Source organism: Onychomys torridus, chromosome 20, assembly GCF_903995425.1.
Source record: "Onychomys torridus chromosome 20, mOncTor1.1, whole genome shotgun sequence".
NCBI classification, from domain to species: Eukaryota; Metazoa; Chordata; class Mammalia; order Rodentia; family Cricetidae; genus Onychomys; species Onychomys torridus.
Genome location: NC_050462.1, coordinates 15,750,913 through 15,771,161, shown reverse-complemented (window position 1 = coordinate 15,771,161; position 20,249 = coordinate 15,750,913). Strand labels below are relative to the sequence as shown.

General features: G+C 49.3%; 1 protein-coding gene across 4 annotated transcripts; it reads left to right on the top strand.

Annotated features, from left to right (window-relative positions):
• The first annotated feature begins 257 nt into the window (after window positions 1-257).
• Socs2 (suppressor of cytokine signaling 2) lies at window positions 258-6,471 on the top strand. Of its 4 annotated transcripts, none has more exons than XM_036169812.1 (3): window positions 258-277; window positions 2,806-3,188; window positions 4,985-6,471. In XM_036169812.1, exons 2-3 carry the CDS (start codon window positions 3,050-3,052, stop codon window positions 5,440-5,442), a joined length of 597 nt encoding a protein of 198 aa, XP_036025705.1. In that variant the 5' UTR covers window positions 258-277; window positions 2,806-3,049; the 3' UTR covers window positions 5,443-6,471. The 4 variants fall into 4 exon arrangements, with proteins under 4 accessions (XP_036025705.1, XP_036025707.1, XP_036025708.1 ...); XM_036169814.1 differs by lacking the exon at window positions 258-277 and adding an exon at window positions 1,155-1,378; XM_036169815.1 differs by lacking the exon at window positions 258-277 and adding an exon at window positions 1,400-1,973.
• The last annotated feature ends 13,778 nt before the right edge of the window (window positions 6,472-20,249 follow it).

Below are 20,249 nucleotides of genomic sequence, written 5' to 3'. Positions count from 1 at the left end.
TCGAAATTTTGAATCCGGTTTTCCCATGAGTGTTATTTTTTTTTGTTGTTTGTTTTTCTGTAAAAAGTAGGTCACATCTAAAGTGGGTCACGTTTCAGGGCCCGGCGTGCCTGAATGTAGGCTGGGAGGCCAGGTGGCCTCCGACAGAGTGCAAGGTGAGGGTCCCAATAGGAAAAAGGTCCTGGGATCCATCAGAATTCCGGGTCCCTAAGCTTTGCAGGGAATCACAGAGATACACAGCACTGGGCCTGTCACCCGGCAACCCACCGGGACTCAGGTAAGGGCATCCCCTCTGTAGGTCAAGCAGGTGGGCCGGGTGGGCCTCTCTGGGGGCCCCCCCAGAAGGACACGTTGGAGTGGAGCGGAGGAGGAAGGGAGGAGCTGGGCAAAGCTGGTGCAGGGGACTATCGGCCCGAGCTCCAGGGGGAGGGATCGAGAGCAGTTCATGAGGTTTTTAAGGAGGCGCCTTGGTCTCCGCCTTGGAGGACCCTGGCTGAAGGTGACCGCCTCTGGTTCCCTTCCTGAGCCCCGCGGGACTGGTCGTCGACCTGTGCAGTAGCCTGTTTGCCCCGGCTCCGGCTGTCTTAGAGCTGGAGGGACCGACTTCTGAGCACCCCTCCTCTCCATCAATGCACCCTGCTCCCACCTCCCCACCCCCTATCAATGCACCCTGCTCCTACCCCTCCACCCCCTATCAATGCACCCTACACTGCGGAGGGTCGTGACTGACAGGCCCGCGGTGGTGTGGATGGCTGGAAAAAAAGGTCCCCTCCTCCACGGCGGGCTGGAGAAGAGGGGCTACTGCTATTCGGGGGACCAAGGTGCTCAGCCGCTGCGGATAGGGGCAGGCACTAGCCGCCTAAAAGGCAATGGCTGGGGACCTCCCCCACTTGTCCCCGAGCACCCCGAGGTGCAGGATCAGAGGAGGGCGGAGCCGCAGGCTTGCACACCGTGGCCACCGGCACCCGCACCGGCTCGGCTCTCCACCCGGCTCCCTTGAAGCCTGCGCATTAGTGCCGGAGCCTCTTTAAAGCGCTGGCGGGGGCTGCGGTCACGTGAGGCGGATTCCTGGAAAGTTCCTGGAAAGCGGCCTCCGCAGCGGCGGGGCGGGGCGCGCGGGGGGCGGGAGGCGGGGAGCGAGGGCGGCGCGCGGGGCTGGGAAGTCGCGCGCACCCTCTGCTCCGGGGGACAGACGTTTAACTCTTGCCAAGTCTCGCCGCCGCCGCGGCTCGCGGGCCCTGGGCTTCCCCTTGAAGCATGAGCCTTCCCTCCCGCAGCCGCCGACGCTGCGCGCGGGTCGCGGACCGTGCGAGCCGGGGCTCCGGGGAGCGAGCGGACTCCAGATCCCTTGCGCCCCGAGCCCGGAAGCTTGTGGCAGGTACCGCTCGCGAAGCCCGAAGGCTCCGCCCGGGGGAGGGGAGGGCGGCGGGGTTCCAGCGCTGGAGCGCCGGACTGCCGGGGCTTCCTCAGTTGAGGGCTCCCCGGGAGAGTTCGAGTCGCGGCTCTACCCCATCCGGACGCAAGTGCCTCCTCTCCCGGGTTCCTTCTCGGCCTCGCCAAGTCTTCGTAGCCTCCCCCTCTCCCCAACCACTGCTATCCAAATTTATAATCCTAATAACCTGATCTCCCGCTCCTCCCCGCCAGCCTCCGCCCTTGCTCCCCCCCACCCCTTCTCTTTCCATCTCCTTCGGCACCAGAGAGCAGGGGTGTCAGCCTGGGGCGAGGCGCGGAGAGAGGGGTGGTGGTGGCGAGCGAGGCGGCGAACCCTGGGATTTTTGTCTGCCTGGGCGCAGCCAAGTCCGGCTGTTTCTACCGAGCGCCGAGCCGGTTGCATCCCCAGGCATCTCGCTCTTGAAATAAACGTCAACGGGGGGGACCTCAGACGGGCACCCCTCCTCTCCCCGGCTCCCCCGCCCGCCCCATGTCCGCTGGGGAGGCTTCCTGGTGCGGAGGCAGCCGTCGCCGCGGCGGAGGTAAGACCTCGGTGCCGGTTGGTGGCACGTCCCGCCGCGCTCGCTGCTGCGGGTTCAGCCCCGGCCTCCTCTGGAGCTCGGGCGGGGGCTGTCCGCTGTCTCCGGCCGATTCCTCGACAGCGCCCGCGGCGGCGGCGGCTGCTGCAGGGAGCAGCGTTCCGCGTTTCCGAGCGACCGGCGCTGCGCTCTCCCGGTCCTTGTCCCGAGCGTGCTCCGGGAAGCCGCAGGAGTCGGGGCGAGGTCGCCTCCGCGGCGGGGATGCAGCGGCTGGCGCACCGCTAGCGAGCGCACCGCAGCACCCTCGGCTGGCGACCCAGGAGCCCTGCGGCGCTCTAGGGCGTGGAACCAGGTTTTGCCCGGTGCATCCACCCAAGGGCCCTGGGGCTGCTCGGAGAGTAGGATGGAAATGCCAAGTGCAGAGAACTGCCACGTTCTTTGCATTTATTATGTTTTTTTTTTTTTCTTTTTCCTCCTACTTGCCCATGACAAAGGCCTATCCCGACCCGCAGGTGACTGTTTCCCTAGGCTGCCTGCGTGGTGATTCCAGCACAGTTCTTGGGCGGGAAAACACCTGGTCTACCCCTCACCCTGTCTCCCACCTCACCCCTGCACTCAGACCAACTCTAGTGTCTTAGGTCTCTGCTCTCTTTTCCCCTGTCTTTTCTCCCAGAGCCGGCCAGGGCGTTAACTGGATGCTTGGGTTTAAGGGGCACAGAAGCACTCAGGCGGAGTCGTCCCTGGGATTTTCCACGTGTCTGTTTCCCCACCCCCACCCCGGCCCTAGGGGTCCAGTCCAGACTGACCCAGTCTCTGCCCCATTGTCTCTTTACAGGCGATCCGTGGGTGACCGCGTCTGCGAGGGACTTGGCCACACCACCACCCTGCCGGAATTTGGAGAGGGAGAACCAGCTGCTTGCAGTCCCCTCCCCCTCCGCCACCATTTCGGGACACCCCGCAGAGACCGGTTTCGGGATACCCCGCGACTTCTTCCAAGAAAGGACGCGAGGTCCCCTGGTCCGTCCCCCTCTCCCCCAGCTCGGGCGACCACCTGTCCCTGACGTGTTGACGCATCTCCCATGACCCTGCGGTGCCTGGAGCCCTCCGGGAATGGCGCGGACAGGACGCGGAGCCAGTGGGGGACCGCGGGGTCGGCGGAGGAGCCGTCCCCAGAGGCGGCGCGGCTGGCCAAGGCCCTGCGCGAGCTCAGTCAAACAGGTAGGGGAGCCGGCGGCCGGCGAGGGGGGCTAGCCGGGGCGCGGATCCAGGTGGGGAGCCCCGAGAGCGATGGAAGGAAGCCGCCTCGCCTCCGGTCCCCTCCGGCTCCAGAGCCCGGGGAACCGCAGAGAGGGATGCTCGCCCGCCGGCTCGGCGGGATCTTCGGTGGCGACCAAAGCCAAGTGGAGGGACGCAGAGACATGGTGCGCGGGGGGAGGCCTTTGGGCACGGTCTCCCGGCGCGGGGGACCGGGGGCTGCTTTCGACCGGGGTTCGGGTGTAGGCGCTCCGGCTCGCACCCGCGTGGGAGAAAACGGGCCAGGCGTCTCCCCGAAGGCAGGGCGAGCCGGCGGCCGGTGGGGCTGTGCCGCCTCCCGGCTGGGCTGCGTGCGCTCCCGGGCTCAGCCGCCACCGCTGTCCCGGGACGGTGGCGGCCAAGTTGGGAAACAGACAGGCTGCGTGGGGCGCAGCTGCGGGGTAGCCTGGCCGAGGGCAGCCGGGCAAGGAAGGGTCTTGCCCCAGGACAAGCTTGCCCTCCAGGTACAGCTTGTCTCAGGCGCGGCTCTGCTCGTCGGAAGGAAAAGAAAAGAAAAAGTCATATTGTTTTTCTCTCAGTAGCTTGAAAACAAGTTCTTGTGATTAAAGTCTGTCTTGAGGCAAGACAACTTTTGGTAGCAGGAGACCGTGGGAGAGAAAAGCGTTCCAGTCTTTTCTTTCTGCCCTCGGCTTTCTCTCTTCGGGAAAGTTTCCCGGACCTATATATGTATATTCCCGGATATAATATTATTTATTGGCGGTATGTGTGTCTGTGGGGGTGGGGGGGTGTTCAGACTTACTAAATGAAGTAGTGTCTTGAGTCACTTTTTCTGGATATGACCAAGACAATCAAATAGAGATTTCAGAGAACAGGGGTTGTAATACGATTTGAACCAGGACAAAGTCCAGAAGAATATAGTGGGAACTGTAAACTTTAAGTGCCAGATATCAGCGCCCTCTCTTTCCCCAGACCTTAACTAGTTTTAATCAAAGCAGTCAACAGTAGCGCTTTCTAGGGCTTCTAAAAGAGGCTAAACATTACAAGTTCTTTGGGGGGCAGGTCTGGGGGCTACCAACCACTCAAAAAAAGTTGCTTTTGTTTTTATTGGAAGTGCTGGAGATTGGTTTTCCGCTTTTCTCCCTAACTTCTAATTTATTTCTAACTTACTTAGGTTTTTGTCTCAATTAAGCTATACTGAAAGAATCATTTTTTTTTTTTTCCTCAGTCAGTATGTCTATCACATTGCAAAAGTTCTTTGGGCCCATTAGAAGACAATCTTAACATAGTTTAAAGAAGAACTACAGGAGTTGGGGATTTAGCTCTGTGGTAGAGCACTTGCCTAGCAAGCACAAGGCCCTGGGTTCGATCCTCAGCCCCCCCCCCCCCAAAAAAAAGCTACAGAAAATCATTTGAAAAGAAAGAAGTTGGCTGACAGTTGTGCCTAGAATGGACTTCAGTTTTTATTAAATACCTACCAAAAGATTCATGATAGTCCCTGGGAACTTTCACTCACAGGCATTTTTAAAAAACAGGCATCGCAGACGTAAATCCCAGGACTTGGGAGGTGAATTCAGAAGCATCAGAAGTTCAGGGTTATCCTTGGCTACCAAGTAAAATTGAGTCCAGCCTATGGTACACGAGGCCCTGTGTCTCAAACAAAACAGCTAGAAAAATTACTACCAAGTACAGATGGTACCCTAAAAATTCTCACAATAATTGTTTCACTTTTTCTTCTTTTTCTTTTTGAACGGAAACCCCAGGATGGTACTGGGGAAGCATGACTGTTAATGAAGCCAAAGAGAAACTGAAGGAGGCTCCCGAAGGGACGTTCTTGATCAGAGATAGCTCGCACTCAGACTACCTACTAACCATATCCGTTAAGACATCAGCTGGACCGACTAACCTTCGGATTGAGTACCAAGATGGGAAATTCCGGTTGGATTCTATCATATGTGTCAAGTCCAAGCTTAAACAGTTTGACAGTGTGGTTCATCTGATTGACTACTATGTCCAGATGTGCAAGGATAAACGGACCGGCCCGGAAGCCCCGCGGAACGGGACTGTTCACTTGTATCTGACTAAACCTCTGTACACATCAGCGCCGTCTCTGCAGCATCTCTGCCGACTCACCATTAACAAATGTACCGGTGCCATCTGGGGACTGCCTTTACCAACAAGACTAAAAGATTACTTGGAAGAATATAAATTCCAGGTATAAGTATTTCTCTCTCTCTTCTCCTTTTTTTTTTTTAAACACATGCCTCATATAGAATATCTCCGAATACAGTTATGTAAGACTACCTGGTGGCCCTTCTCTGGATAAATGCACAGAATTCTTTCTTAAGGACAGTTGAGCTCCATCTAATTTAAAGGTGTGAAGATGTAGCTAGGTATTTTTAAATTCCCCTAGGTAGTTTCAACTGAGTGATGCCTCCTTTTCCTATGGCTGGGTAAGATCAAATGGCCCTTTAAAATTAAAAACAAAACATCCCATGTAAAGGCGAGGGAATATCGCTATCAGAATGACCTGCCTTTTTTCCGGTTCCTATGCACTGGGTCAAAAGTCCAAGCTCCATAGGAGAGACAGTTGTGTGTAGGAAAAGACCCTGGCTGGCCCAGGCTTAGCTCCCCTTGTAGATGCCTGGTGACCAGTCTGTGTTAGAACATGTTATGTGTTACATAGTGATGTATCTAGTAGGAGTTTTGTTAAACCAATCATGCTTGTATTTACCCCTCCATTTATGCAATTAACCAAATCGACCCAAAATTAGTCACCATGAGATCCTGTACTTGTCTTTTACTACATGTATGAACTCTCCCGTGAATGAGTACTGTAGTAATCCACTTCAAGGCAGCCTTACTTACAGAAACATTTCAAACTGGTGCAAACAGAAGAGACTTCTCTCTTTTCCTTTTAAGGCTAAAGACAAGAATGTCATGCTCTACAGGTGCAACTCAATTCTCAATAATAAAACCCAATGTAGATAGAGACATTTTACCCTGAAGTAGCTGTGAGTCCTAGCCTATTGCCATTGGTTTTTGGAAATGGCTTTAGAAGTTTCCAAGTCGTCCTTGAATTGTCTGACCACGGACATCAACAGCTCCCTCCCTTCTACCATGTAGAACACTGACTTCCTTTTCTTCCAGATATAGGGGGTACTTGCCTGTTTTTCCAAGTGTTTATTTACTGCTGTTACTATTTGATTAGAATGTATTAAATAATTAAAAAAAAACCCTCTGACTTTTACAAGTTGCATTTATTACTTTGAATTGTAGATGTACATTTCCGTGGTAATAAAAGGTTGTCATAAAAACCTATATCAAGTGGAATAAACTAAGCAATCAGCACAGGGTAGAACATTAACTCGCTCTCCTCCAAATAAGGGCTGCACCTGCCCTGCGTGGTTTAGAAAGCATGGTTTACAGAGTAGGAGTTAATTGTCAGACAGCCTGGTCCTGTGCAAGCTGGACAGGCATAATCCCCATGCCTTTCGTGTTTTCAAAAAGAATGGTTTAGCAACGATCGAAATTATGTCCTGGTCTGATTGTTAACAAGTTGAGCAGACACAATACTAAATAAAAGTGACAAGTCTTACGGCCACTTTCTTGGGCCACACAATCTCACAACTGCTGTAAACGTGTTATCTTTCCTGGAGTCTAGACATAGCTTCTTCTGGCCCTTTACACATTCCCTGCCGACCCACAGACTATAGTGTTCCAGGGGAAACATAAACCTGGTGTACCATGTGTACACTCTTGAGTGAATAGAAAATGATAGAGTGCAGAATAATAGAACTTGCTTCTCCAGTTATCTTGCAGTTTTTGAAATTCCCAAACAGTTTTAACACCTGGAAGAGATTATTAAGCCTATCCAAACATGAAGGATTGCCGGGTGTGGCTTAGGAAGAGTCTCTGAGGCCTAATATTTAATTAAGAGTTAGTTTGACTGAGTCCATGTAGAGCCATAACCTTATTAGGGTATTTAGATGCTGTGTTTTCTGCTTCACAAACTCCCTCTCACACATGGACGTTTCTCTGGTAGGACGCTTGACTCCTGGGAGGTCTCACACACGATCAGTAGCAAGGGGCTTTGTAGAATTCCTTCACAGGTCTCCCCCCACATCTCAGCTACTGAGGGTGAGGAGGCCATCCTGGGACATGAGTGCCTGTGGGGTTATGATAAGTTCCACATTATTGCAGCGAGTATTGACCTGTAGTTGGGGACAGCCCAGACTTCTCTGCATTGGGCTGTGAAACTTGATTGCTTTATCTTTCCAATCCTCCTGATTCCAAGCAAGTTGATAAGCATCAAGGGACTGTGTTTCTGCTTTACAGTTTCTAATATTTATTTATTGAGTACCTTTGTGTGCCAGCTTCTTTATCTGTATTATTGCATTTGATCTTCCTAAGGACTGAAAGAGCAAAGTGCAGTACTTACGGGAGGTGGAGGCGACTATTCCTACCTACCGCAGTCCAGTTAACCAGTTAGAGCTGGCTGTATAGCAACCCTCAGCCTTTTCACTGTTGCGTCACCTAGAATAACTTAAGTCAGTGTCTCACTCGCTCTGTGGGAGGTTCTAGTGAACCTTTTAAAAATTTTTCAAGCAATGTTTTTATTTGTCTATATGCATGTGTGTATGTGTATGTGTATGTGTACACATGTGCCAGGTCCTGTATGTGGGAGAGACAGGACAACTTGGAGGAGTTCGTTCTCGCCTTTCACTGTGTGGGTCCAGGGACTGAACTCGGGTCCATCAGGCTTGTGGGCAGTGAGACATCTTGCCAGTCCTCCAGTCTATCTTGTCAGTAGCTTTTTCCTTGAACACCCTTGAAAGGGGGCGCTCATCATGTTAAGGGGTAAGAGGGGAGGAGTCTGCCCCTTTACTGGGTGACCGCTAAATGATGCCAGTTACCATTGACCGCCCCATTTTACATCCAGTAAAACAGAAACAAAGAACAGGTTCACCTAAAAGCTCCTCAGTAGAGGCTGGAAAAAAAAAAAAAAATTCAGTGTTGTCTTTCTGTGTGAGGTAGTGTGAAACATTGGTAAAGCTATTAATTCTTATTCTAATTGTCACTGTTATTGTGGGATGTCCTGCGCAGGGTTGTATATCCCCCCCCCCACCACACTTAAATGATTGCTCTGAGCTAGCAGAGGTGAATGTCATTCCTCTTGGACAATGGCAACCGCCTTTTTAGGGCGGTACCCTGGCTTTTATGAGCTTGAAGGCCCTGCTTTGTGTGGTTGGTATGAAAGTTTGACTTGGTTGTCATTACATAATCCGAGTAGGTGACAGGAAGGGACTGTTGGTTGTTCCCAGCTGTTTATTTTCTTGGGAAGGGTTTCCCTTGCTTTTAGAAAATTGTACCCTGCTTGGCGGAGGGGAGGAGACAGAGACGTCATCAAGTAATCCGAGGGATGGAATGTCCTGAGAGCAGACTGTGCCCTTCTGGTTGTGGGTTTGGGCACAGGGCAGGAGGGGGGGTGAATGGCTGTGGCCCTAACAGCTGGGCCGAAGCCTCCCTGGCTTCCAGTAGTCCTGTCCATCTTCGGGTCCTTTTTACCCTCCCAGTGAAAGAATGTGGCTCTGAGCCTGTCATTTCCTTAGAGGCCTGGATTCTCCTCTTCCAGTTAACTCCCTAGAATCCCAACGTTTGAGCACACCACTTGGATCACTTAGTGTAGGTCCTTCATATCGCCAGAACTTTCAGCTTCTTAGATTAGATTTCTGCCTGTGCCACAGCAAGCAAACAGGCAACATTGAAACACGGTTCTTAGGTTCTGTAGCAGATAAACACTCCACACGTCCATCCTTGGTTAAAACTGCCCGAGCTCTTCCTCGCTGCGGTGAATGCAACTCCAAATTGTCTTCCTCTGACATGTAAAAAACCAGGTTTTGGAATAACACCACAGTGGGATACTTTTCCATTCTTGGCTCCTTCTGCCTCGCTCAAGGATTAGCTGCTCTGCAGTTTCAGCATTGTTTTGATCCACTGTAGTGTTTGCGTTAATTTGAAATTCCGGATTCTTTCTTTTTCTTTTTCTTTCTTTCTTTCTTTCTTTCTTTCTTTCTTTCTTCCTTTCTTTCTTCCTTCCTTCCTTCCTTCCTTCCTTCCTTCCTTCCTTCCTTCCCTCCCTCCCTCCCTCCCTCCCTCTCTCCCTCTCTCTCTCTCTCTTCCTTTATTTCTGTAATTTTGGAGGTTGAACATAGGGGCTTCCTCAGTGCTTGGCAAGCATTCTCCCACAGAGCCACATCTCCAGTCCACCCCCCCCCCCCAACTGGAGCTATAGATAGCTGTGAACCACCGCGTGGATTTGGGATTCTAACTTGGGTCTCCCTCTAGCAAGAGAAGCCAGTGCTCATAACCACTGAGCAATCTCTCCAGCACCTTCGTGTTTTTAGTAACACCAAAATATTATTAGTATTTCGAATCTGTTTGCTCATCTCACCTGTTTGCTGTTTTCAAAATAGCAGCCCTTCCCTCCATGCTGTCTGGTATTTTCATGATGCCTCTCCAGATGTCACCCTCAGTCACAGCCGTGGTGCCCAGGTGACTATCTCCTTTCCCGTGCTCACCAGGAAAGTCCGTTTTGGCCCTTGTCCCCCCTTCTTGGGCCCAGTTTCTGCCTTACTTTTCCATTGTCTTATCATAGTGCTGTTCTTCTGGCCCATTAGATAAGTCCTTGGTGGCTGTGTTAGGGGCCAGTGAAAGAAGGGAAGAGTCTTCTCATGGGATTAGGTCATGGACAGATTTAGGGGCCTCAGGCTTTGAATCTGTCTGTTTCTCTGTAGCTCCCTTCAGGATTTTAAACCAAAGCCAGTCCCCAACACCACACTTCACAGATTCTTTTTTTAAAAAAAGCTTGTTTATTTAAACAATCAGAGGTCCCTTTCCCACTAGTTTATGCTCTGTTGGGAGAGAAGGAAGAGGGCCCTTCTTCAGTTTGTTTGTGGCTGAGAGCGATCCTTCTAGCCTCTGCTCGCCCCGGCTTCTCATCCTCATCCGCCTTTTTGAGATTTTCTTCAGTTTTTCTTCTCTGTGGCTTCAGTCTGTGTCCCTGCCCCTCACCCTCAGCTGAAGGGATCGCTCTTGCTAGAGTCGGCCTCTGAACGCCTCCTTGTCCCAAAGGCTTGGCTAGTAGCTCAGCCGAAGCCGAGGTGTACATGGTGTCTCAACCCCTTCCCCAGCTCCTGTCCACAAGGGAGGGCGGATCTGCCAAGAGAGCTGTCACAGGGAAGAGGGGACTCGCTCACTCCAATAAATGTTTACTGAGCCATAAAAATAAAACTGCTTTTTATAGACAGCTCTCACTTAGAAGTCCACTCTTCACTTAGAGACACAGCGTGGCCCGCGCGCAGGAGCACATTTCAGGATGGATTACAGCGCTTCTGTGGCCTCATCCCTGTTACGGAAGGGAAAGCCAAGCCAGAGCCTCGGTGGGAGCTAAGGGAAATGATGCCAGCTGCCTCCCTCCATCTAAGCACACGTTCCTCCCAGGGAGCTCCTTACAGCAGCAAAACGATGAGACACAGTTGCTGGTGAAATCATCACAGGACTTCATAGATTTTCCTAGATTGTCCCAGTGTCCAGTGGTGTTAAGATAAAAAGATAGCCTTTGTGCCAAATGCTTTTCCCCTTCTGTGCGCTTGGCAGCCCTTTCTCTGCTGAGATTTTGATCTTGTGTCCTGTGATCTTTGTCTGCCAGGACGACGTCTCCCTGTCGTTTGTGCCCAGGGAGGTTATTTTCCTAGTCCGGACCTGCGCCACCTCGATGAAGGTCACTCTCTCAGGTTCCCAGCACAGCTTCTTTTCTCTGGATTTCTAGGGAGTAGGCATCACTTCTGGATCCGGCCAGAAAGTGTGCTTGCATTTCGCAGACCCTTTATTTGCTCATCTGTTCTCTGGTGTCTGTAGTGATAAAGGGCGGGGAAAGGGGAGGAAAGAAGGGCCGTGAAGGGAGACGGGCAGTAATAGTTTCCAACAGTTTCTGCTGCTGCTGCTTCTCCATTCACTTTTCAGTCACTGGAACCGCCAACAGTGACTGAACCGCTTCTCATTCTCCTTGTCCTTCTTATGTAAGCAACCAAAGAACTGGGAAAAGTAAAGGGAAGAAACTGCCCTGGCGTGGTGAAGGGCTCTCATGAGTCCATCATTAGGTGCCGTGTTAGTGCTCATAAAATTATGACCAGCTTATTTCTGTCGTCCTTTGTACCAATCTGAGTTCTGACGGATGGGGGAAGGAGTGAGCAACTTTAGGGGAAAAATTCTTCTAAGGCAGGGTCTTAGGTACCTTAGACTCAAACTCCATGCATAGCTAAGGGTAATCTTGAACTTCTGAACCCCCTCCCAGGTGTTGGGATTACAGGTAAGAGCCACCAGGCCTGGTTAATGCAGTTCTGGGGAGGGAACACGGGGCTTTCTGTACTCCAGGACTGTACTGTACCAAGTGAGCTATTTCCTCAGAACCGGGAATCGTTTTATTAAAAACCGTGTTGTACCGTTCTATTGGGCAATGTTACCTAGTACTGGTGGGCCAGGCCCATTCTAACTTAACATCTTTTCCTCATCATTCGGTGTTATCTGTAGAGTTTAGAGTTTAGTGTGTGCATGGATACCCATGAAAGGCCAGAAGATGGCGGATTATAGGTTTGAGCTACCGCATGTGGGTGCTGGGAACTGAGCTCAGGTCCTCTGAGAGACATCTCATGACATCTGAGCCATCTCTCCAGCTCCCATCCTGAAAGTGACCAATATTTATACTCACCCAGGTCTAATGAATCAGGGTTTTTTTTTTTTTTTGCTTCTAATTATATTTATTCATTCCATAACATACCCCCCCCCTCTTCCTCACCTGCGTTCTTCCCTCCCCTCCCTGCTTCCTGGCAACATTTCTTGGGCAGCATCTGTTGAATTATTCATAAGGAACCCAGAGAAGAGTAATACTCTCACATTAAGGGAGCCCTCTTACCTTATGGGAAGAGATGGAGAAGACGGGGTCTGTATTTATTCAATAGTTTGAGCTGCTTCATGCCCTGTGGCGCCATTCCATTTCATCTTCACAACAACCTGGGAAGGCATTACGTACTCCTTTTATTGAAAATAAAACGGAAGCTTGAAGATGGAAAACACGATGCCCAGTAATTCTGCCCAGAGATTCTAACATGTATCAGAGATATAGTGTTTGTTTGTTTGTTTTAGTCTTTGGGGGCCCGCCCCCTCCAACTCCCAAATAAATACACGCAGACTTATTCTTACTTATGAATGCCCAGCCTTAGCTTGGCTTGTTTCTAGCCAGCTTTTCTAACTTAACTTATCCTGTTTCTCTTTAACCACAGTTTGCCGCTGGGCTTTTACATTTATTTATTCTATATATCTTTCTTTCCTTCTTACTCCATGGCTGGCTGTGGCTGACCCCCACCCCCCCCCCCCCCCGCCCCATGCCCCCCTCTCCTCCTTTTCTCTCAAGCCTAGATTTCTCCTCCTGTTTATTCTCTCTGCCTGGCAGCCCGGCCTATTCTCCTGTCTAGCCATTGACCGATCCGCTCTTTATTAGACCAATCAGGTGTTTTAGGCAGGCACAGTAACACAGCTTCACAGAGTTAAACAAATGCAACATGAAAGAATGCAGCACATCTTTGCCTCATTAAACAAATGTTCCACAGCACAAACAAATGTAACGCATCTTAAAATAATATTCCATAACACAGATATAGGTCATGGGGTTGAAGAGGTGAGAAGCAAGGCTTGTGGGATGTGCTGTCAGAGATGGGCTGACCTCACCTTGATGAAAATTTTAGATGTATCCTGTGGGCAGTAGGGAACTGATAAAAAACAGTCGGTTCCTCCTCTTCCTCCTCCTCCTCCTCTTCCTCCTCCTCCTCCTCTTCTTCCTCCTCTCTTTTCAGACTGTTCCAATAGGATTTCTTTATTATTAGCAGATAAGCACACAGTAAGGAGTTCACTATGATATTTTAATCCATGTATATAATATATCTGATAATATCTACCCTTCTCTCTTCTCTTAGTCTGATATAAAGCTCTTCAAATGAACAACTTACTTCAGCTTGTGCTGTGTGCTGTTCTTCTGAAATTCCTGAGGGGTGGGGTTTGAAGCAGGGGGGCAGACTCAAGGAGAGTGATGGGTATGTGGCAGACAGGAAGACAGTAGTCCCGTGAGAAGTGGAGAGGCAGACAGAGGTTTTGCTTGCCACCAGGCTCAAGTTTGTCCCAGAGTTTGGAGCTTTGGGTCTGCCAGCTCTCTGTTTGATCCTGGCTTTTATTTTGGGTAAGTTGGGACAACTGTATCCTCAGGAAAGGAGGGATCCGCTCCATGGTGGGTGCCATGGTGAACTGGGACTGGAAAGACACAGAGACTATTTCTAGTTCTTTGTCCTAGACCAGACACTGAGCTTCTTAAGAGTCTCAGTTACTACATTTGTAAAATGTAGAGTTGGAGTCTCGATGCTTTTCGTTCGGTCCCTTTCAGGAAGTTACCTCACCTGTGAGCACACCGCGGGGTGGGAGGAGACAGGAGAGGAGACCTCTACATTTTGTTGGAGTCTCAGGTTGATGTAAGTGTTAGCGCATAGTTTACTTTTTTTTTTTTTTTTTTTTTTGCTGGAGCTGAGGACCGAACCCAGGGCCTTATGCTTGCTAGGCAAGCGCTCTATCACTGAGCTAAATCCCCAGCCCCCAGATTTTACTTTTACACTATAATTGATCCTGGTTTATTTGGGGGAAAGAAATTCTCTGTATTTTTTCCTTTTTGTAGTCAGAGTCAATAGACTTTGTTTTTAGCCCAGTAAGAATAATTTTATGGCCTGGGCAGTGGTGGTGCACGCCTTTAATCCCAGCACTTGGGAGTCAGAGCCAGGCGGATCTCTGTGAGTTCGAGGCCAGCCTGGTCTACAGAGTGAGTTCTAGGAAAGGCACAAAGCTACACAGAGAAACCCTGTCTCGAGAAACAAACAAACAAGAATAATTTTATGTTTTTTTTCCTGAGCTGTGGATCTGAGAGGCCTGGCATGCATTCAGAGTTTAGACTTGGGTTTTTAGATCTTGGTTGTGACAGAGGCAGCTCTGACCTATACCTACAGTTAGCCTAATAAACCTTAGGGGGAGTTTCCATCGAGGAGGAGCACAGAGGACTGCCTTTGCTGCTCTCTGGCCTCTGGAAAATGTGGGCAAAGGATCATTTCTCCAATTCTAGATTATTCTGATTTTCGATTGATTCTTAAAGGATGGGTGGTCACTGAACTTAGTGTTCATTTGTCAAGCAACTTGTTACCAGAGTTACAAACCCCCTCCAAGCCCCACCCCCCTCCGCACCCTGTGTAACATGTTAAGGAGACCCTTAGATTCTTTGGTAAAACTAAAAGAATTTCCCTTTTTCCTCATTACCAACCCGAGCTTTGCTCATTCTAGGCAAGTGTTTTCCCACTGAGCCACACCCCTGCCCCCACACACGGAAAACAGCTTTGAGTGTGACCATTCTCTCCTGGTCTAGCCACATTTTTGTTTTTCTTTTAAGTTTTATTTTTATTATTGATGTGTATATGTGTGTGTGTGACTGTGTGGGCACATGTGTATGTGTGCCTGTGGGGGCCAGATGAAGGCTTCAGCTCACTTGGAACAGGAATTACAACTTGATATGGGTGCTGGGAGCGGAACTCTGGTCCCGATCCTCGGCCAAAGAGCAGCAAGTGCTCTTAACGGCCCAGCCATCTCTCTGGCCCCTAGCCATCTTTTAGACTTGGTTTTCTACTCCTGGGCTTGATCAACTGATACTTTGGTCTGGGCCTGCTGCAGAGCTGGGACTATAGGTATGCACCATCTTGACAATCACTGTTGTTTAGGCACCCTTTGCTCCCAGCAAGAGTCAGCTTGAAATGTCCTTGCCAATAGGATTGGAATGGAAGGTGGCAGAAGCTTCAGTGTTTTTCTCATGGAATAAGTTCTCGCCTGGTGGCCGGAAGTTAGTCACCAGGAGAGTGAGTTGTACGTTTGGCGCTCTCTGTGGGCTCACCTCGTTTCTTTTAGTTATAAATCTCCCTGACTCGGGTCATCTGTTAAGAAAATAGACTGATGTAGTAGTCGGGGAGAGGAAAGAGGTGTGCAGACATCCGATCATTGAGCCTGACAATAGCTAAAAGCTGTGGGGAGAACCAGGTTGAAGCTGTGCTGGGTAGGTCGCAGAACCCATTATGAGAATAAGGCAGTGATTTCTAAAACAGACCAACTCTTGAGTTCCCAAAGGACCGGGAGAAAACTAGTAATACCAGCCCTTGGTACTCACCACCCACGACCTCGTTGAGGGCACACAACAAACCACTGGGCTCTACTTCAGAGATATGGAGGGTGCTAAATCAGAGAGCTGGGATTTGAGTTGAAAACTGCCCGATTCCAAAACAACAGCAACAACAAAACAAACAAAAAAACCAAAAAAATCTACAACTTTATTCACTCTCATTTTCGTGGTAAACTTATTGTACACCTTTACTCGACACTGTGTGAGAGGCGTATGTAGTTAATATTTAGCATGTGGTTAATTTTAAGAGGGCATGACTCTGCCCGATGTCTAAATACAGTGCTACTAGTACTTTATAGACTGCCTGAATCCCAGACACTGACTCCGGAAGACTCCCTAATCTAAATGTACGCATTTTCCTCCCCTTTTCTAAGCTTTTCATTCCCAGCCAAGGTAACCACATCCATTCATCATTTTACAATTATTCCTTTGTTTTCTTTGGAGGTAAATCCTGTGAAGATACTGGCAGACACTGTTGTATGGCTGTAAAGAGACACCGTGAACAGGGCAACTCTTATAAGGGAAAACATTTAAGGGGGGGGGCTTGCTTACAGTTTCAGAGGTTTAGTTCATTCTCATCGAGTGGAGAGCATGGCCACACACAGGTAGACATGGCCCTTGAGAGGAGAGCTTTACATCCTGATCCACAGGCTTCAAGGAGAGAGGAAGAAACCTCAAAGCCCACCTCCAGCCACACACTTCCTCCAACAAGGCCACACCTCCTCCAACAAGGCCACACCTCCTCCAACAAGGCCACACCTCCTCCAACAAGGCCACACCTCCTCCAACAAGGCCACACCTCCTCCAACAAGGCCACACCTCCTCCAACAAGGCCACACCTCCTCCAACAAGGCCACACCTCCTCCAATAAGGCCACACCTCCTCCAACAGGGCCACACCTCCTCCAACAGGGCCACACCTCCTCCAACAGGGCCACACCTCCTCCAACAAGGCCACACCCCCTCCAACAAGGCCACACCTCCTCCAACAGGGCCACACCTCCTCCAACAGGGCCACACCCCCTCCAACAGGGCCACACCTCCTCCAACAGGGCCACACCCCCTCCAACAGGGCCACACCCCCTCCAACAAGGTCACACCTCCTCCAACAGGGCCACACCTCCTCCAACAGGGCCACACCCCCTCCAACAAGGCCACACCTCCTCCAACAAGGCCACACCTCCTCCAACAGGGCCACACCCCCTCCAACAGGGCCACACCTCCTCCAACAGGGCCACACCTCCTCCAACAAGGCCACACCCCCTCCAACAGGGCCACACCTCCTCCAACAGGGCCACACCCCCTCCAACAGGGCCACACCTCCCCATCTTTCCCAACAGTCCCAACTGGAACCAAGCATGTAAATATATTAATTAGTCTATGGGGGCCAATCTCATTCAAACCACCTCAGATGCATAATAGGCTAGGTTCTGCTGTTAAAAGAACAGCCCAAGACGTCCCGTGATTTAAAACAGCAGAGGTTTATATCTTAAAAATAACAAAGATTCCTACATCAGAGTCTGTCTGGTCAACAACAAGCAAGGCTCTTAATCACTCAAACCCCCAGTCTGATGAAGCAGTCACCCCTTGGATGATTCTGGAATGTTGAGTCAAGGGGAGAAGAAAAAATAATCAAAACACCTCCTACCAGCGTGCACATTTACAGACACCTCCCCCCCCACCACCACCCTCAGAGCGTGGGCTGGCGTGCTGTCACATGGCGCCACTGAACCATGAGGGGCAGGCAGTGCAATCCTCCCTGGTCTCCAGAGAAAACAAAGGCTTGGTGAATGGTAGGAACCGCCACAGACACCGTGCAGCATACGGGGCAACTTTCTTCTCTCTCGCAAGTGGTTAACTGGCCCTGCCTGAGCTTTGCAGAACACATATGGGTTCATTGGTTGTGCCTCTACTTCCTTTTTGGTATTTCACAGCCTTTGTAAGGAGGGCACAATTCCTTGAGTCATATGGGAGTGAGAGCTGAGCTCTTCATTAAAGTCTCTGGGTTTCTTCACCCTGTGGAAATTAAATCTGTCTTTTTCTTCAGTGTGAATAATTCAACACCAATAAATTCACTTTCAATGTTTATTCTTTTACTTAATTGGCAACAATGTTGAATAGTATCTTTTTTTTTTTTTTAACAAGTTTCTTTCTTTTTAGATATAGTTTCGAGTGGCACAGGCTGACCTTGAACTTGCCCTGTAGCAGAGGTGGAGTACAGGCAGATTGGGGCCTTTTTCTACAGAAAAACAGCTGTATAATCAGAATAACATGCTATGATTCAACAGACAATGACCCTCTCCTGAATTCTTGGATTGTTAGGTCTGACAAGATTAGGACTTGCAAAATGTACTTACTTCATAGCTTTCCAAACAGAACTCAGGTGTTCTTCCAATGCTCCATCTCAGCTTTTCTGTACTAACCTGGACTGGAGACTTTCACATTATTGACTTCTCCCTCTCAATGTGTATCTCTTCCGTTTATTTAGTTAATTGTTCATCCATCAGCTCACTCATACAGTCAGCCCACAAACGTTTACGAAACAGCTACTTGGATCTTGCATATGACAGGGTCCTGGGGAAAGTTAAAATACCATGGTCTTTAAGAAAATCTCCAGCAGTAGTTACAGGGTAAGTCCTACCCCTGTCTTTGGGGGATGAGTTCCATGATTCCAGGGGATGCCTGAAGTCATGGAGAGTATAGACTGTGACACACACATACACACACACACACACACACACACACACACACACACACAGACACACACACACCTGCAAGAGTGTTTCACTTATAAATAGACACAGTGTAAGATTAACAATAGCTAATAATAAAATAGAATAATTTGAAGCCTTTACCTAAATTGTTCTATTATTATTATTATTATTATTATTATTATTATCATCATCATCATCATCATCATCATCATCATCATTGGTTTTTCTTTTTGTTTTTTCGAGACAAGGTTTCTTTGTGTAGCTTTGCTCCTTTCCTGGAACCCACTCTGTAGACCAGGCTGGCCTCGAATTCCCAGAGATCTGCCTGTCTCTGCCTCCCAAGTGCTGGGATTAAAGGCAAGCACCACCACTGCTTGGCTATTCTATTGTTAATAAAAACTCAGGTGTCAGATATTGGGGTACAAACCTATTAGACCAAGAAAACAGCAGAGGAATGACTAGCTGACCCTCTTTCTCCACCTTGCCAGATCAGAAGGGCCAAGAATCTCTCCAAGCTCCTCCCTGTCTCTTCCTGTGCCTCTTTATTTAGGCCCTCCAAAATCTCTATGGCTAATTCTGGTCAGCTAGTCGTGGACTTGCCCCTTGATTCAAGTTTTAATTTTATTAATAGTCTTGGAGTATCACAGTGCAACCAAATATCCCACAGCAATAATTATAACAACTTACCAGCAGAAAAACTATTTAAAAACATATAGCAGAAGGATGTGGTGATGTATGCCTTTAATCCCAGCATTCAGGATACAGTGGCAGGCAGACCACTGTGAGGTTGAGGCTAGCCTGGTCTACATAGCAAGTTCCAGGCCAGTCAGGGATACCTAGTGAGACCCTGTCTTAAAAATAAGTAAGTAAATAAGTAATAATACAACTTGTAGCCAAGAACTTACTTGTCCACTGTGTGCAAGGCCCTGGTTCGACTCCTAGCCCACCCAAACAACAGCCAGACCCGAAACAAGACAGCCCCAGAAAAAAGCTGTGCATCTTTATTCCTGGAATTCGCTACTTGATATTTTCAGACCACAGTCAGCCACGGACCAGTGAAACTGAGGGAAATGAACCTGGGTTGATGGGACTACTACATAATGCCTCTGTATGGCAGGCTTTGTGTTCAGATATTTCTAGAAGGCTGTGACTGTACTGTCCATGCACAGGTTCTTGTTACTGTCTCCTGGACACTGTAACAACTGTTTGGCACAAGTGTGAGGCATCATAAGTGAGCTAGAAAGTGATTTAAAGTCTGCATGTAAGTTATATGCAAATGTTCTGCCGTTTTGCACAAGGGATGTGTACATCTGAGGTTTCAGGGTGTCCTGTACAAGATCCTGGAGCCAGCTACCTTCTGACACACAAAGATACTTGTACATTGGAAGAGCAGTGCACCCTGGGAGGAAACACCTAGATTTGTTTGAGGAAATCAAGAAAGACGTCAGGGAGGAGGTGACTTTTGTCCTTAGACTTAGAGGATGAGTTGTACACTCAGCACTAGGGCTTTGCCTGCAGTACAGAGTAACAGTCTCAAGGCATGGGATCTGATCATTTCACCCTCAGCTTAGCAGCCGAGACTTGCAGGGACCCGCAGCTAGAATGCGTGGAGGTCTGTGAGCTTGGTTAGAAAGATGGTTCACACAGTCATTGCAACCATCTTCTATATGGAAAGTAGCATTCCTTCAAATGTGAGTCTAGCAACAGGATGTGAGATTATCACCCATAGAAACCTGGTGTTTTGGTATGGGATTACAGTTACTGCTTCTATTTCAAAATACCTTCGATTTTTATTTTATTTTTCTCCAGATTTATTTTTATTTTATGTGCAGGTGGGACTGGAGTTACAGACAGGTTTGAGCAGCCATGTGGGTGCTGGGAATTGAACCCGGGCCCTCTGGAAGAGCAGCCAGCCAATGCTCTTAACTACCCAGCCATCTCTCCATCCCTGCAAAAAGATCTTTTATACTTTAAAAAACAAACAAACCAAAGTTAATATGTA